This window comes from Diabrotica undecimpunctata, chromosome 4 (genome assembly GCF_040954645.1).
Source record: "Diabrotica undecimpunctata isolate CICGRU chromosome 4, icDiaUnde3, whole genome shotgun sequence".
NCBI classification, from domain to species: domain Eukaryota; kingdom Metazoa; phylum Arthropoda; class Insecta; order Coleoptera; family Chrysomelidae; genus Diabrotica; species Diabrotica undecimpunctata.
In genome coordinates, this window is record NC_092806.1 from 76,896,893 (window position 1) to 76,916,622 (window position 19,730).

General features: G+C 32.3%; 1 protein-coding gene across 1 annotated transcript in view; it reads left to right on the top strand.

Moving 5' to 3' along the window:
• The first annotated feature begins 1,454 nt into the window (after window positions 1-1,454).
• The window catches only part of LOC140439706 (beta-hexosaminidase subunit alpha-like), a 60,815-nt gene continuing 42,539 nt past the window's right edge, over window positions 1,455-19,730 (top strand). Inside the window, exons 1-2 of the mRNA XM_072529796.1 lie at window positions 1,455-1,759; window positions 10,137-10,365. Of these exons, the coding sequence (XP_072385897.1) occupies window positions 1,583-1,759; window positions 10,137-10,365 (406 nt within the window). The 5' untranslated portion in view covers window positions 1,455-1,582. The remainder of the gene's footprint in view (window positions 1,760-10,136; window positions 10,366-19,730) is intronic.

Below are 19,730 nucleotides of genomic sequence, written 5' to 3' on the forward strand. Positions count from 1 at the left end.
TTTAATGTGTTAAAAGCATTCCGTATGTCAAACAAAAGTAGGATTGCCCATCTCTGGTTAACCCCCACCCCGCGTAACTCCCGGAAGACTTCCATTAGCGTATCCACCGTGCTCCTGTTCTTTCTGAAACCTCACGATTCCATCGAATCCCGGAGCCTTTCGTGTCTTTAGGGCACTCAACGCTTCGTTGAGTTCGTCTACGGTAAAAGGTACAGCTCAATTAGCTTCGGAGTCCCACTGCACTTTATGCCAGTGTCTGGGTGGAAACAGCTCTTGGGTAACCTCCAGCTTCCTGTCCAGTTGCATCTCATACAGAGGGTACAGTTTGAACCTGGTTCATTACGATTTTGTACCCCTGACTCTAAACGTCCTCATCCAACTTGTCACACAGTTCTCTCCAATGCCTTTTCTTTTCAGCTCGGATCTTCCCGTTCAATTTATTCTTTCGCAAATTGTATAATATATCCATTCTGCTAGCTTCGGTTACTTCTCCTCTACCTCTTGCCCTCGTAGCCTCCAATAAGGAATTTTTCTTTTTTCATCTACCTTGTTTATGCAATTTCTCATAGTCTCTCTTATTATTGATTCAAGTGCTTCATCTATAACCCTAGACAAGGGACTTTTACAGAAGGCCATTAGCCTGGCCAGCTTAACTCTGGTTTGTTATAGAGGTATTACTCCTATAATCTCCTCTTTTTTCCAAGCTTGGGACCGATGGCATCGGTCATAGAGCTACTCAGTTTATCTAACAACTAACACAGACAGATTTGTAGGAACTATTTAAAGCAAAGGCTATCTATGACAAGGTTAGAGCTGTTTCCGGGAATAACATATTTTTGCCCCTAGATACCGTATTCCTCCCACCTATGAAGTTAAAAATTCTTTCAGTGGCGTATCTGGGAAATACTAGTTACCTACTGTTAAGTGTTAGTAAGTAATATTTGTTATTCAGATATACTTGAGTCCAAGACTGTTGCATTTTCACCATTTTATTATAAAATGCAAATAAAATGTGTTAAAATTTAACTCCCCGCGAACTTCCCATAATTGGCGTTTGCTATAAGTAATAATAGTTTATAATTTATCTTCCCGATTTATTAATTTTACTTTTAGTTAATAAATTAATAGTCAAAATATTGGGCTTGACTTTATTTCAAATTACATATCTGTAACAATAAGTTGATGTATTTAAAAAAAAATTAAATGAATACTTCTTATAAACCTATTCTCGTAATCGTAATATTAACGTATTTATGATTATTTTTTGCATACACTGTAAAATTTTTGTTATTAACCATCAATTATTTATTTGAGATAACTAACAAAGATGTAACTAGCCAAATAAAAATATTTTTAAAATACTCAATATCTATTAAATTTAATATCAAAAAAACAAACTTGTTCAGTTTAACTAATTTTACGTTATCAGTATACACTCAGAATAATTAATAACGGCTTATCAAACAAAGCAATAACTATGAATAAAGTGACAGCTACATCAGTTGTACACTTATAAAATCTTTTGATCAAATCTTTCAGCATATGTTAAGTTTTACCCGAAGCATAAGATACATTTCTAATAATGGAAAAGTTAATTATATTTTTGTTAACTTTGATATATGTGACTTTTGTGCAGTGTTATATAGAAAAACCTGGTCCTAGATATCCTCCAACTAAAGGAGAAATATGGCCGAAGCCCTCTTACCAGATAAAAAATGAAAGTTTCTTTTTACTTGATCCTGAAACTTTTGAAATAAAGGTAAATTTTTTTTTTATTTTCGTATTTACTTGCAAACAATTTAGAAATATTGTAGTCCAGTCGTGATAGCATTTGACCTTGCATGGCACGCTGCCTCAAATTTTATTATTCTAACCTTTAGGGAGGGGGGGGGGTCATAAGTAGTGTAAATTTGAAATCGCGACTGAATATCTCCGTTGAGTCAGCCACCCTCTTGATTTTAAAGGAGAATCGTTTTGCCCAAAATCTCCTCAATTTTCCATATTTTGACAAAAATGGTAGGGACTAAAATTGTTGCAAATGCGATTTTCTACAATTTTTTTGTGCGGTCAATCGTTTCTGAATTAATGAAAAAAATAGTAGAAGGGGAGGGGGGAAGAACAACTATCGAATTATCTCGTTTATTAATAATTTTACGACATGAATGTACATAAGCAAAAATGAAGAGAATTATATTTAATATAATGATTGTTATATTTTACACATTTGATCTCTTTCATTTTTTTTTAATTAAAGTAAAAAAATTAAAGGGATTAAAATTCTATAAAATATAATTCTCTCTTCTAAAGTTGAGAGATATTAAGCAAAAATGGTTCTTCTTTTTTATTTTCAAATTCAAGAAGGCGGCTAACGTAGAGGCATGTAGAGGTTGGATTTAAAACTAAAGGTAAGAATAATAAAATTTGGGACTCGATATGAAAGGTTAGATCTTTTTTTGTCTTACTCGACTGGACTATTGCTCTTCTGAGTCACAGTAAACCAATTTGAAATTTTTTAATTTTTCTCCTATTTTCATAGGATGAAGTCGGCCCAAATTTAAGTCAGTATGTTGAACAAAAATGAAATACGGTCTCTTATCAGTATCGCTAAATCGATTGAAAGTATTTAAAACCTGACTTATTTGTTTATATTGTTGATGACCAGACGGAACGTTTTTATTGCCATCAATAACAATAGATTTAATGTTGGAAATATTAATAATAGAATCATCAGAATTCAACACATTTAGAGGATTATTACAATCATTAATCTCAGAAAAAAAACAATATTTTCAACGTGAAAATTATTTAACGTGTATTTGTCCCCGGGATCCTGTAGTGGTGGGTCTTTACCACAAACACAATTCTTACCCTGGGATGTCCCAGATAGTATTTATCAAAAAAATATAGGAAATATTAATACGTACAGTACAATTGCTAAACTAATAACTTACAATTAACGTAAACCTGATTAAAAACTAAATAAACTGGATTGAATATGAGACACAAACCGGTCCGTACTATACCAAAGTCCGAACGAAACTGTGGCCAGTATAATTAAAAATACTCTATTGATATAGGTACTTGAAAAACATCAGAAAAGAAGTTTGGAAATAAAGAGACCAGGTGGTGGTCAAACGAAGTTCAAAAAATAAAAGGGTAGAAAAAATTATATAAAAAGTGGCAAGAAAATAGGTCGGACACAGATCTTCAAACTATAAAATAACAAACAAAGAAGTGGTTCAGGAACTTCAAAAATAAAGAAAGGAAAAGCAGTTGGACCACACGATATTCCTGGCGAGGATGGGCAGCATTAGGAGAGGCAAAAGTTAACTAACCAATTTATTTAATAAACTAATGAAAGTGCAGCTGATTTGGTGAGGTCATTTACACTAGATGAAAGATACCGTACCAATGAGAAGAGTGTGTGAATTGAAACTATTAAAAAACAAAAAAAGAGGCTGACCAAGACAGACATCGGACGAAGTAATCGGGAAAATATTGGAGAGAAGAGGAGTTACATGGACAGGCGCAAGGATATTGACACGAAACCGCAAAGAATGGAAAAATTTGTTAAGAAGTAAATTAAACCTTACATCATCATATGATAGAAAGATTTTTTTATTATATATATATATATATATATATATATATATATATATATATATATATATATATATATATAAGAAATACTGGATATTTGTGACTATCGATATAAACAAACAACCAGTATATTACGGCTGCAGTCAGAAGCTTGGCCAAGATGTTAAAGAAAGGCTCTTTTGACTTTTTGTCTAGCTTTCGAAATTGTTTTATTCCTTTTTCAAGACGCTGTAATATAGATAAAAAGAATATGTAAATATTTACAAAATATCACAATTCGTCAGTGCAACTTACTAGTCATTGAGATTATTTATAATAAGCTTTGACCCTCAACATTAATAACACAAACATAAAAAAAATACATAGAGAACAGAAAGAAAAAAAAATGAGACTAAAATGTAATTAGGTGTTCTTAATATTCTATTTCTTTTCAAAAACCAAGAGGCCCATACTGGGTAATTTTTAATTTTTAAACCTGTCTTATTGGTATGCAACATGTTATGCACACAGGTGTATTCTGCCCTATTAAGAAAGAACCCCGTATCTCCACGATAGCGAGTTTTGAGAAAAACGCGATTAAAGATTTTTGTTTAATCCCTTGTGCTTTTGGTACAATAATAACACAAAATAATTTAGGGTAGAGTGAGAAGCCTCGTAGTTAACTTTTTTCAAAAAAAAATTGCAAAATTACCATATGGACATTAGTTATGAGACATACGGGCTAACAAAGCAAAGAATTATGTCAAGTTTACTTAGCTAAAACCACGTATTATCCAAATTTGTCTTAAGCTTGGTTTTAACTACCTATGTAATTATTTAAAATTTATATAACTGCCTCAAAAGGCAAAACATTTAAATATGTTAATAATATTTTTCATGAACATTTGTTGAATAGAACATAAGTATTTACAAAAAACGTTTATTTAAAAATACAAAATGAAAATTATTATTAATCGGAAGTTGGCAATTGTTCCCAAAATTGATGGCGGTTCGCCGGTCTAATTTGACCTACGTTCTTTAATATTTGTTCTTTTCTCTTCTTAGCAATCCCAGAAGGTTCCGTCACAGGTGTGGGGTCCTTATTCCCAGGTTTTAACACTCTGGCCTGCAAAATGTCCATCTCTATCAACTCCTCGCTATCGTTAATCTTAACGCGGAAAATCTTACTCCCTCTCTCTTCACAATTACTTTAACATTTTGTGATAAGGTAAATACGTGACTCTGTTTTCTTTAATTTTGACTGTGATGATAAGTCTTTCCTGATAAGAAAATCGGAAACCTCCATTTCTTTCACCACCACACGATTCAAATTACACGTTTTAACGGCCTCGACGAAATCATGATAATCATAAGCTTTGTTCTTTTTCTGTAATGATAGTTCCACTTGGTGGTGGAAACTATTAGCGGTGTTGCTCTATTCCTTAGAAAAAACCTCGCATATCGTTTTATCCTACGTTAAAAACCCGTATCTGCTGAGCATATACCAGATTTTTACTACGAAGTGTTAAATGCCAGGTTTATACTAAGCATAATAGTCATTTTTGGCGTTGACGGGGAAAATATTTTCTTTCATAAAATATTTATAAATGCAAAATACGGGTTTTTCTCTATGTGAATATGTTATATAAATCATATTTATTCTTATGGGGCAAATATCCCAATTTTTCAAATTTTGGAGATATAGGGTTCTTTTTTAGTAGGGCAGTATTGTGAAGTGTATATGTATAAGTACATATTTATTTTATTTTTGATGTTTTTCCAGTAAATAACAATAAATGTTGCTTAGTTTATCTATGTCAGACTTTTTATTTATGCAAAACGTACTAGATTTTATGAAACATATTTCCAAGAAAACACGTTTTGAATGGTTTTTTTGTTTTGACAAAATACAGTAACCTTCGAACTTAAACTCATGTTTCAAAGGTAATGCATGTTCTGTAAGTACACATGTATTTATTTTATTGGTTTTTATGTCACTACGATGTGACATCACCCTACTGTTTAAACTGCAAGATGATTCTCCGATCTATACGTTGTTACAATTGGTACAGGTATAGAATAAACAACGTTTGAAGACTCCTGTATTGTGAAGGGATCCTTTGTTTTTGTGTATAACCTAGATACCGTTGTCGTCACATTCCTAGTTGTAATTTTTAAGCCATTAACATTTTTGGAAATGTTCATTAGCCTGGGTGTCAGAACTAAAATGTAGGTAAGGTCCTTACCCTACACTCTTGGGGAAAAATTTTAAAATTTAATAGGACAAAAACGGAGTATTTGGAATCTTTATTTAAAAATAGAAATTATCATCATCATTATTAACCGTTTTGAGTCTGCTAGTTTTTCCTCTCTAATTTCTTACACCTTTCTCTTTAAGGTACTTTTCTGCTTCATCTAACCATCTCTTTCTGGGTCGACGTACTCTTTTTTTGTCACCCATATCCGTATTTATTAACATTTTTGGGATTTTTCTTTTTTCATTCTTTCTACATATCCCTCCCAAAAGCTTCAAGATTGAGTTGGTTGGGATATTTAGCTACTGTTATACACTTGTTCAATTTGTGTTCCAATACTTGAAATTTTTTTGGCCACTACAAGGTTGGCCATTTATTGTGTTTTGGAAAAGTTAATATTAAGGTCATTCATTTAAAAGAGCTCTGAAGGTCTTAAAGAAGTTGGTAGGAATGATCTACCCAGTCTGGAATAAGGACTATGTCGTTTACAAACATAAAGGTATTCAAAAGCTTCCCATTTATGTCGAGTCCAATATTTTTCCAGTTATTGTTTCTCATAGTAGTCTGTAATAAAGCGGTAAATAGTTTAGCAGAGATGGTGTTAGTACAAATAAAATCATTCCTTTGGATGGTACAAGGATTGTGAAAAGTAATATTTTTATGTATCTTAAAGAAATAGATGAAGATGCATGCAGTAGAATTAAGGTCGAATAGATGAAATAGAAGGAAGCAAGTAATATATTGTGTGATAGAGAAATTCCAATAAATCCAACAAGCAAATTCTATAAAACAGCCAAATTACCAGCTATGATGTATGGAAGTGAATATTTGGAAGTTAACAAAAACAAGTAACAACCAATGCATGTGGCAAAAATAATAATGCTTAAGTGGATGAGTGAAGTGATAAAGAAGGGTAAAATTAAGAATGACTCTATTAGGGGACGTCTGAGGGTGGCACCGATTTATGTCAAAATGAGAGAGCATAGATGAAGATGGTTTTGGCTATATTTAACGCCGAGAAGTTAATTACCCAATATAAGGAATTGCTGATCTACAGGTTCCTGGGGGAAGTAGAAAAAGAAGATTAAAGAAGACCTGAAAATATAGGAGATTGATATTATATGACCCAAGATAGAATGTTATAAAGAAATATAATAATGGAAGCCAATCCCGCATAGGGATAAAAGCAAAGAGCATGATGTTTATTCCTGATGTTTTCTCTGTAATTGCGACAGAGTTTTTCAAAGGCGGTATGATAGAGGGGGTAGATATAACCTCGTATTATTCTACTGATAATCTGATACACTAATAATCTCTCTCGAGTATCTGCTCAACGTACGTTAGCGCTCTTTCAACCAACGGAAACAATTCAAGAAAGCCTATGATTTGCCAAAGATCCAATAGAATCATTGTTCATCTTATAAATTTATCGCATTTCCTTATTTTATTAAATTGTGGTTCAGTGTCATTGGAACAACAAAATGTAGTATATATATTTGTTTTACTAAACATACGTAGATTAATGCTAATATATGGAGCAGAAATGCTGTCACTACACATAGGGAACTACTTAAATGTTTTAAACGCAAAATCCTAAGAAGAATATATGGAGGAATAAAAGAGCAAGGGGCGTGGCAAAAGAGTTGCATTTAAGTTGTATAGAAGTTTTGGGAAACCTGAAATTGTAAAATTCATTAAGGTAGCACACCTTAGATGGATAGGACATGTAAGTAATTGGGTGAGGAAGATACAACAATCAAAAAAGTTTTTGAATAAAGAGTGTCGATCAGACAACGAGCCAGAAGAAGATCGAGATTTAGATATCAAGCCAACCTAGAAGTTGGCTAGTTGGCTATGCAAAGTTAGAGCATGAAACAGAGTTGCTAGAGTCAGGGGTGAATGGAGAATTGTTCCGAAGAAGGCTCTGGCTCATAATGAGGTGTGATGCAACTGATAATTATAAAACATAAGTGGAATTGTCATCTTGGTCACTGCGAAAAATTGGCCGTGGTAGAATACACCTTTACACAAGAGAACTAAATTCAACTAACTAAGAGAAAGTTAATTGAAAAACTTATATTCTTAATAGAATATTATGACACTACTATGCATGCATATTTAGGGCGGATATCGAAATTTGAGAATATCAGATGAAGTTTACTCGTACAGAAGTGCGTCTGGATCTAAACAGGATGTGGTACTCTACTTTATATAATACAAAATTTTTCCCTTGGCTCATCGAACATTTTAAAGTAAATTCGGAGCACCCGACGGGCCCTTATAATTTATTATTAAATTTTTTTAACAGCACATTTTTGAAGCGAATCTTTTATACTGGAGTTGTCTTACTTTTTTCTCTGTAGAAAAATGCTGACGAGAAAACTGATCACGAAACTGAAATGGTGATCACGGAACTAGCATCATGAGAAGGCGTCACGGGTAGCTGTATCCATTTATTACTCTCGATCAGTTCATTTCTAGTCATTATATATTCATTCTAAGTAGGTTTAAATTAAAAACTGCATAAAAATAACTAACAAAATACAGACATTAAATGAAAAATATGAAAATTAAAAGAATATATGTCAATAAAAGATTCGATTCATATCTATTGTTAAAATTTAAAAGTCATAAGTGGCATCCAATTAACAACAATATTGAATCATCTGTTTAAATTTTTATGACACTAGTCGTTATAAAATAATTTTTTATAAATGCAGTTATTATCTTTAAACATCTTATTTAGTTTATATAATAATTAAATTTACTATCAAATGATATTTATTTTTATTTTATTATTGATTTAATATTTCATCTGAATTTCACAGGTCTGTCAGAAGTAAATAACGTATGCTTCTTTAATACGTTAGCAGGTGACGTTAGGAGCAAATACAATAATTTATTAAATATATATATATATATATATATATATATATATATATATATATATGTATATATAAATGTTTTGGATGGATTGGAGTCATTAAAAGGGCTATTGGTTAACTATTTATTATCTCGAGCTTTCAATTGTGTTTACAATTATTATCAAGAGCTGCTAAAAAAGACAAAATATCAAAAAAGACAAAAGTTAAGCTAGAAAGAAAAAAATTTTTTGTTAACTCACCAAATAAAATTAGTTTGGTTAATTAAATTGCTGCAAATACATTTCAAAAAGAATTAATACTAAAATGCCCTTATCTAATAAATTCTTCCCTGAAATTTTAATAATTTTGAAAACTTTTCTTAACAAAAATAATTGGATTTATAAATAGTTTAAAGTAGCAACCAATTACAAATCAGCCTCAATGTCATAAATGCCAACTTAAAATTTTTACTTTTGACAATTATATTGCCAAAAATAAAATTTTGTTTAAAAATTCTTTTTTGTTTAGTAACAAAAAAGAAGAAGATTTATTCACCATTGATAGATGTCTGAAAAAATGTAACAGATATATGGAAAATTAAATAAAAATGTGATATTTTTCAAGTTTCATATATAAATTATAAAGAAATAATATAATTATAAATTTTGCTTAGATTTTGAATTTCTAATCTTTTGTTTAAATTATTATCACTTTTGCTAATACAAACCATTTCCAAAAAAGTCCGTTTTGAATTTATTACTTTCACTACATAACATTTTAATGTTATCAAAATCCATAATATGGTCTTTATCGATTACATGCTCTGCCAAAGCACAAGATGGTTTTTTAATTCTGCAATCACTTTTGTGAGAAATAATGCGATTTGAAATATTTCTTCCGGTCTCACCAACATAGTCAGCTTCACACTGAGTACAACTAATGCTGTATACTACATTCGTTTTTTCAAATTTGTCTATAGGATATTTAGTTTTGGAATATAAAGATGAAATAGTTTTGATGTTCTTTGTTGCTATTTTTATATTGTTAATAACCTTTAATGTTTATATTAATTTAGCAATAGCACAGCTCCTCACTGACATCTTAACTAATGCTTATAATTTAAACAACAATTTTTACATTAAAGATTCATTTGATTTTAGTTTTTTCAATAATAATTTCCAATTACCATTTACCAATTACCAATTACCATAAAAACATTTATATATTTTTTCCAAACGAGTCACAAATACTTCTTTTTTTATATATATATATATATATATATATATATATATATATATATATATATATATATATATATATATATATATATATATATATATATATATATATAATCTGTATAATTTATACCGAAAACATAATATGAAACTTTTGCGCTAGTCTACTGTAACGCCTTCTGTACCACTTTTTTGTTTTATAGACAACAAGATACACATGTTCACTGATTAAAGATGCCATCGTAAATTATGAATACCTTATTACAAAAGGGGGAGTGTCAGATAGCAATAAAATAAAGGTACATAAGAATAAACTAGAGAAAACGTGGTTGCAAGATTCAGCATATTTGGGAGTTTTTGATAAACTTGAGGTACGACTTGATACGCCATGTGATGGAAATGAATATCCATCAGAGAACATGATGGAAGCTTGTAAGTGTAAATTTTTAGTCATTAATTATTTATTTAAAAAAAAATATATTATCAATATAAATTAGCCACTATATTGCAGTTCATTAGTGTAGTGAGATATTGAGATAATAAAATTCATAAATAATATTATCATAAATATTATTGTTCTAATTAAAATTGTTTTGAATTGAAAAACTGGAGCACACGTAATTAATAACAGAGTGTGTTAATTTCAAAATATCTGAGTTGCACAAAAAATTCAACCTTGCTCGATCAGCAATACTGATTATTGTTGTAAGCTAAATAATGAGAATTAAAGCCTCACAACTCGATGTTATATAATCGTAAACAGACCAGAACTCGATTATTATTTTATCGATTATTATCATTCATTCAGTCATAGACCGATTCAGATCAAACATAGTCGATTAATATTATTCGTTTAGTCATTATGTACTCGTATTTCAGTTCTGTTGTGTTTTTTAATGTGATACGTAAACATTCATAATGTCATCAATCCACCATTCCATGTATATAAGTAGCGTTTAAACGAAACATATTATAAGATTGTTAATATACATTCACCAGTACTCCTCTCTAACAAGATGTAGTTCCATCGCAAGGAGATGTAGATGTAGTAACATCGCAAGGAAAGATGTAATCTAATTAAGCATCCAATTATGCTTTAAGAAAAATAGCATCAATATTTTTCTTTTTTATATTATACTAGTATGATTTTCGTGATAATATGTACTCTACACGTCAGAGATAGAAAAAAATGTGACTAAACCTTTAAAGATCATATTATGAGCAACCTGAATTTTGCTAAGAATGTCAATTTTGAGACCCCAAAATATTTACAAAAGTTTACTACCTCTACCCCCTTGCTTCCCAATAAATATATATAATAATAATAAACAGTAGCGCACCTACAATTTGCCTCTGGGGGGGGTTTGGTTGGTCACCGAATTTTTTTATGATGTTAACTCCATTTTGAGTCCTTAAAATTTGTGAGTAACAGTGTCGGAATAGGGTCCTGGGGGGGGGGTTTAACCCACAAACCCCTGGGTGCGCCACTGATAATAAAACCGATTTACCAAGAATCTAAACGCTGTACCTATACCGTTCTCTCAGAAACACGCTTGAAGCAATAGGCGATTTTGAATGTCAAAAATCAATTTTGAATAAAATTTGTATCAACTTGACGATAAAAGCTCAGTATCTTCTGATCAGAGTGTCATATATCGACAAAAATCAAAATGTGTTTTAAAGGTAAAGAGCACAGCTTTTATATGCAATTTTTGCATTGTGTCGCAAATGAAGACAGTTTTTTTAAGGTGTTAAATAAAAAACGTTGCGTGATTTTTGCCATTTCCTACTATTCTCATGAGGTCAATAATAGTTATATTACTTTATGAGGCGGATAAGCATGACTTTTCTTGACGCGCCCGATATTACGCGCCGAACGAAGTGAGGCGCGTAATAGAGGGCAAGTCAAGAAAAGTCGCTTCTTTGCCGAATAAAGTATACTATTTTTTCTTCAAACGTAGCAATTTTCAACTATAAATAGTACAATTAATACGCTATTTTTACTCGAAATTAACTGTGACAACCATCAAAGTCGTCTAGATGTTAGAAATTAAAATAATTAAGTCGTCGGTGGGATTTGCGTCTCCCTGGTTACAGTTGTTTGACAGTTGTTTGCAATTATTAAAGACAGCTTATTGTTGTTGCAACCGCAAGCGCAAATTTAGTGCGAAAATGGAAAACCTAAACAAAATTGAGTCCGCGGCTAATCATGCAGTAGCACGTTTGGGGCCCTTCAAGTCCGATAAGAACGATAATGCTCAAAAAATTTTAAACCCTCATGATTCGCCAACATCGAAAATGATTGCTGAAAGTTGTTCTCGACCATCAGTATCATCAACAATTACCAATGCGTATCAAGAGTCGGGAACATTTTTGCACGGTTTCAATTTTGAAAATGCCTCATTAACTAATTGTACTTTTATTATTACTATAAAAAAAATGATGTTTAATTGTTGTTAATGACATTTGTATTATTGCTTTGTGACATGTTTCATATTGTTGCCATGACAACATTTTTCCCTCCGCCGTAAAGAAATGGGAAAAAAAAACTGCTGCCGGCGGAGACATCAAACTTTGACAGAATCAAGTTAGATAAGTAATGTCATCATTATTTGACGTTTGAAGAAAAAATTTATTACTTCATTGATCGGTCTCTACGAAATTTTCATTTTTGGAGCCTAATTTCAAATATTCATAAAAAACGCTGAACGTTTATTACAAACATTCTTCTTCTTCTTAAAGTTCCATCTCCTCTCGGAGGTTGGATATCATAACGGCTATGGTCACTTTGTTGGCTGCTGCTCTGAAAAGTTGTAGTGAACTACAGTTAAACCATTCTCTAAGGTTCTTCAGCCAGGAGATGCGTCTTCTTCCTATGCTTCTTCTTCCTTGGATCCTTCCTTGCATAATAATTCTCAGCAGCTCATATTTTTCTCCTCTGGTTATGTAACCCAAATATTCTAGTTTTCTTCTTTTTATGCTGTTCATAATTTCTAACTACTTATTTAGACGTCGTAGTACCTCAGCATTGGTAATCCTTTGAACCCACTGAATTTTTAATATTCTTCTGTAACACCACATTTCGAACGCTTCTATTTTTCTTATGTGTTGTTTCTTCAATATCCAAGCTTCCATTCCGTATAGTAAGATAGAAAATATGTAACATCTTAGAGCCCTCAATCTGAGATGCAACTGAAGGTCTCTGTTGGTAAGCATTGTCTTCATTTTCACAAATGCCCACCTTGCAGTTTCAATTCGGACTTTGATTTCTCTGCTTTGGTCATTTTTCTCATCAACCCAGGTTCCCAGATATTTATATGTCTCTACTTTTTCTATTTGGGTTTGCTCTATCATTAATCTTTCATTTCCATGTTGCGTTTTTGAGACAATCATAAATTTAGTTTTTCTCGTATTTACTTTTAGTCCGTATCTAATGCAATAATCGTTAATTCTATTTACCAATTCTTGTTGCGATTCCAGGGTGTCTGCCATTATAACGGTGTCACCAGCGAATCTTATGTTATTTACTATTCTTCCGTTTACAGAGATTCCATCACCCAGATCTGCTATCGCTTCCTGGAATATGGCTTCACTGTACAAGTTAAACAGTAATGGTGACAGAACACAGCCCTGTCTTACTCCTCTCTTTATATCTATATTTTCGGACTTTTGTTCTTCTATCTTTATATTGGCCTTTTGATTCCAATACATATTGATAATGGTTCGTAAGTCTCGTCTGTCTATATCTTTGTTTCTCAATACTTCTATTAGTTTTTCATGTCGGACCCTGTCGAATGCCTTCTCGAAGTCGATGAAACAGGAACAAATATCTTTTATATCTTCAATTTTATCTGCATTACGCCTACTAATGGATTATGGTCTGAATTTATGTCAGCTCCGGGGTATGTTCTCAGAGGCTTTATAGCGTTTTTATATCTAGATTTTATTAAAATGTAATCTATCTGATTTCGAACAATGTTGTCTTCTGAATCCGCAGGTGATTTCCAAGTATAAAGTCTTCTTTTAGGTAATTTAAAATTTGTATTCATTATTACCATCTCCTCGCTTTGGCAGAATTCGACAAGTCTGTCCCCTCTTTCATTTCTTTCTCCCAAGCCAAATTCCCCCACACATCCGTCCACTTTTCCTTTTCCAACCTTGGCGTTGAAATCTCCCATCACCAACAATATATCGTCGGTATACTGCGAAAACCAGGTAAATGTCGGAATACCGAAATCGAGAAAAAACGTTTTTAAAGTTTAGTTTTATATTGTGAAGTAAGCAGTCAGCTTGTTTTTGATATTAGATATTCTAGTGAAAGATACATATATCTGAAATGATATTCTATCATTAGTTTGAAAAAGTTGAGACACCTATCTGAGTAATCCTAAATTTAAGTTGGAAATTCTATCACTTACCTGGTTTTACCTGTAAATCTAAATAAATCAATTACTCTTCAAATAACATATTTAACACAAATATAATAAACCAAGTATAATATTGTCCACTTTTGTGATCGAGATATGAGGCTTTTACTAGGTAATAGCAATGTTTTAAGGTATTAGTCGATATTTATGACTAACTGGTTTTCCCTGAAAATTTTATTAACAGCTGTGTGTAGTTATAGTTATTGTTTATATGAGTGACAGGCAGTTTTATAGAAAAAATCAAATTTATTTCGAATATAATAATAACAATATTATTATTATGAGGCTTCCTCGTCCGATTCGTCACTGCAAGCAGGTGATATCACCCGTGATATTCCTCCGGTATCACTTCCTTATCACATAGCTGTACCAAATCTCTCTTTTTTGCTATGCTAATTGGCAAATGTGCATCATAAAGTCGCTTAAGTTCTTCAAGATTGCTTGAATTAGTTGATAACTTGGCGTGCTTTTTTCTTGTTGACTGCCGTGCAGTATCAGTAAGGAAATAATTGAAGCTTGTTTACATGTCATAATTAAAATAGATTCTGTTTGTCTCTCCTTTGACGAATCTCATTCTTTTTATCTTCAACCACATTATTTTTTCGCCGTTTTGGTCTTTTGTCCGGTTTTTAATTAAAGTGTGTGACAAATTTTTTAAATCATAAAAGTCGTAGTATTTAAATTCTTTACATTTGTATGGTTGTATACATACTTTTTTATCATCAACCTTGATATTTTTATTTCCTCTTGCATTTTGAAAAACAGACAAGTAATCTGGTATCCCATAGATAGATCTGTGTTTTTTAGCGGTTTCGTCACTACTCTGCATATAGTCAACTTCCGTATAGGAATGTCCAGACTCTAAAAATGTGTGTTCAATAATATTTAAACGGATTCTGTCCTCTGCAGGTATCAGAAAATAAACTTATTTCACTTACATATGCTGGAACACATTTTGATAAGTAGTTGAGTATAATGCTTTCTATTTCAGAACTTCCTTGTCTACCGTTAATTTCTGACCAGTCAAAACAGTAAGCTGCATTTGGTAATGCGGCTTCATATACACACAAATTGTAGACACATAATTTTCGAGAATAATATAGTTTTCAGTCAATCCACTTGGAATCTGTAGTACGGCCTGTAGATCGAAAGTAACTGAAACAAAATCCCGTTGTTCATCTTCTTTTCTTTTCTGATGTTCTCTGTAACTGTCTTCTAAATCCGATTTGTCAGTTGGATTAGCCCTATCATATTTATTACAAAATAACAAAATAAACATTGATCTTTTTTAGTAACAAAAAAGCTTAAATTATAGTCGTTAGAAAATATTCTTCGATATGTAATTTCACTAACACCTTCCAGTTTCTTTTGCTCATAGTGATTTATAAAAAGTTAGTACATTTTTCTTATACTTAAATTTTTGTCCAAATATCTACGCTTTGAACTTAATATAACGAATATAATGTGTACCCATGGTTGGAAAAGACAATATGAGCCTTCACGATTTTTCGGGTTTTATTTGGCGGTGTATGCTTGCCTCTTTTATCCGTATCTGCATAACAGCCTAAAATATCAGTTTTTCGTACATCTTGTATTACCGACGCTGATATACAAAGTGTCTTACAATGAAATTTCTCACATACCTGTATGTCTTGACCATTCAAAGAAAAGTAACACTTTTTGGAAAATGCACGTGGTTTTTTAAACTTCAACGAACTGCAACGACTCTCTTTGGTGGCTCCGTTTTAATACGTGCAATAAGAAAATGTTTCTGGCCTATATATTCTAACTGTCAATAAACACGACATAGTCCTTGTCTGTAATCTTCGCTGAAATAACTGGCACATTTGTAAAAGCACTCTGAACAATTAACTGGTTTTGGCATTGCTGGTCTAAGGTCTTTTTTTTATCTTATAAGTCAAACCCTCAGCACGCCTCCTTTTTGCAACATTTATTACCCAATCTTTGGGGTTAGCTTTTCTCCAACGTTTTAGTGGACGTACGTCTTTCCATACTTTGTCAAAAAGTAGATTTAATATCCAACTAGCTATTTCAGTTGATACTAAATTGTTCGTGGGTGCACCTATTTCAGTATCTTTTTTCTTATCATTTAGGCTATCAACGTGTGTAAATCATATAGACTTCCTAGAGAGAGCGATCCCTCTTCACTTGGCTGATATGTGGGGTCTACATCTGAAAAGTCACTATCAAAAATGGATTCCATCATTGAGACTATATTGTTTTCAGAATCATCAAGAATTGAACTGCTGTCTTCAGTTATTCTATCTGTGTATGTGTTATAAAGATCATTTATGGGTTTAGCTTAGTAACCATTTCTAAATTTTAACTCAACCCGTTTTCAGGTAAAATGAGGTAAGTGTACTTAAAGGTTTTCACTAGTCGATATGAAAGAGAAATTTTAATAAATCATACACGTAAAATGTATTAAAGACACTTATCACCTTTTTACTGAATATGGTTTGCAGTAGTAGAAATATATTGTTGTCCGGCATAATAATATATGTGGGCTTACTTTGTTTTACATGCAACAGAACTTTAATTTTATGGAAGTAAGTAGCGATATATTGTTTTGTTTGAAAATGAAAAGTTAATTAGGTGTAACTTATTTTTTTATTACACAAATTATCTGCTGAATGGTAAGTCGTATCATTTATTGGGTTTTACCTGTATGTAGAGCAGAAAAAGCTGAGAATTTTGGTATACTTAACTCAATATTTTAAAATTTGTCATTTACCTGGTTTTCGTAGTATACCGACGATATCATCTTTTTTTGTGGATCTTATGATTTCGTTCAATTGCGTGTAGAACCTCTCTATCTCGGTCTCATCTTTGTCGGCAGTTGGTGCATATATTTGTACAATGTTTATCTTTTTAGAGAATGTCTGCAATTGAATCATCATCAATCTCTCTGAGTAGGAAGTCAAACCAACTACTGATTTATTTGTCGCTTTGTCTACAAGAATGGCAACTCCATATCGATGTCTTGGATCATTGTTACCAACGTAATACATCATGCCGTTGTTTGTGGCTAGTTTTCCTGAATCGGGCCATTGAACATCGCTGATACCGAATATATTTATCTTAAGGCGATCCATTTCAGCTATTAGGTTGTCCAGCTTACCTGGTTGATATAAACTCTTCACGTTCCACGTGGCCAGTCTTAGGGTTCGTCCTTTTTCTATTTTCTCTAAACCAATGCTTTTCTTGGTTTCCTTCTGATTATGAGGGTTTCGCTTGATAACGACCTGAGAGGCCTCATATTCTTCAAGTGTACCTCTCTGGCCGGATCTTGGTTTCCGACTGCCATGATCAGTAAGGTGTCTTTGGGTTTCTGCAAACGCCGTTATGATTTTCTAGGAATGTCATTTGAGACCTTTAATACAGTGGTTTTCCGTTCCCTTCCGTATCCTTATGCCGTTGACTACTTGATAGTTCCTCCGCCTTCGAAGCCGATTTCTCAACTCCAGGACAAAAGGGTGCCCTACCACTTACCAACTCATCCGCCCGAAGTCGTTGGTCAGTAAGTGTGGGATTGCTTATACCGGCAATCGCTCGGTAAAATTTTCGCCATATCTGGCTACCCTCACTTAGTTTAGCCTGCAGACCAATTCAGTTGCCCGGGGTGTGGCACGTGGAGCCATAAATGAGAGTTAGCTGTCTTATGAGGACCAGTTATCAAAAACCATCTCCCGTCTATGACGCTCGATGTGGTCGTTCCGATAAAAGGTGCTACCTCTATAACACAACTCTACACCCCACACACCCCACAAACATTCTAAGAATGTTTAAATCATTAATATTGAATTACAAACAATCTAGAATGTTTAAAACTTCTTATTTTCAATTGCATAAGAACGTTTTTTAATACTACACAACTTCAGCAACAAATTCTATCTAATGCCGTCTTCGTGGAAGCCTTTCCCGTGACCTGCTATAGTTTGGAACGTGAACGTTTAAATAATTCAGCGTTTATTAGGCATTTTTCAAATGCCTCATATTTGTTGCTAAAACTCAAAATCGAAATTTCATAATATACGTTTTAAAGATTAGGCTCTAGCAATGAAAATTTTACTGGAGCATTTAATGAAAGTAATAAATTTTAATAAGTAATAAATAATTTCATAATAATCGTAAAAAATGACAAAAATCGCGCAACAATTATTTATTTAACAAAAAAAAAACAAAAAGCTCGTACGTTGCACTTTTCACCTTTGTTGTTGTTGTTGTTTGTTTTTGTTTATATGACTGCGGACACTAAATCCATTCGCCAATCTTACAATTTTCGCTCATTTTTTCATTAGTCATTGTTTCGTACAAAATCCTATCCTAAATCTATTACTAGTATCGATAAAACACATTTTAATTTTTATCAATAGAATACTTTATCATCGAGAGAGAACAGTTTATTTTACACGAAAAGTGCTAAAAACATTTTTCCCCAATATTATCTTAGCTACATTTTTTATTTAAACCATTTTGTCTAGGGCGTACAGATTATTGGTAAATCAATTTTTTCTGTTTTCCTTCCTACGAGGAGAAGTTATAGAGGGTAGCCGGACGGTAGGAGTAATAAACTTTTTGGCATCTTTTTTGGTCCCAAAACTAACATTTTCAGTAAAATTCAGCTTGTTCTGATAATTATTACTGACTTCAAGAATTTAATATAGCCCTTTAGTTTTGTGTAAAAACTGAGCATAGTACTAGGGCGTTATAGATAAAAATTTGGTATCTACTGCGTTCATCTGACTATTATCCAAAGATTTTTTTTTCCCGTCAAAAGATATGTATTTAATGTAATAGTGCAATTTTAGTAGAAGTACGACAAATCAGTAACGTCGTTAGTTCTAAATGTGTGGCATGAATTACACTAAATATGTATTTAATGTAATAGTGCAATTGTACCTTTCTTGCTCTAGCTGAGGAGCTAAAAATTAAATTGCAAGCAGAGATTTGTAAAAAAGTATCAATTTCTTTCGCAAAAACATGCAATATATGCCTCAAACCTGGTTACCTTTCGTATAATTGCCGACAAAATAAAAATTTAATTCAAAAAGAACACTTCATTCAAAATTTTAATAAAAATCTTCTAATCTGTCCTCTTTTTATAAATTGTGCAAATTTTGTAAAAAAAGGTCACATCCAAGGAAAATGCAAAAAGCCTCAGTATAACAATTCCCAGAGATATAATAATATTCCTAATAATTCTAAAGCACCTAATACATCTGTAATGAATAACGAAGTCCAAACACTTTCTTTACACAACCAAAGCACTCACAATCAACTGGCGTTGTCGAGAAATGCTCATTCTATCCAAGCTGACTTATGTTATGTCTTATGTTACGAAGATCA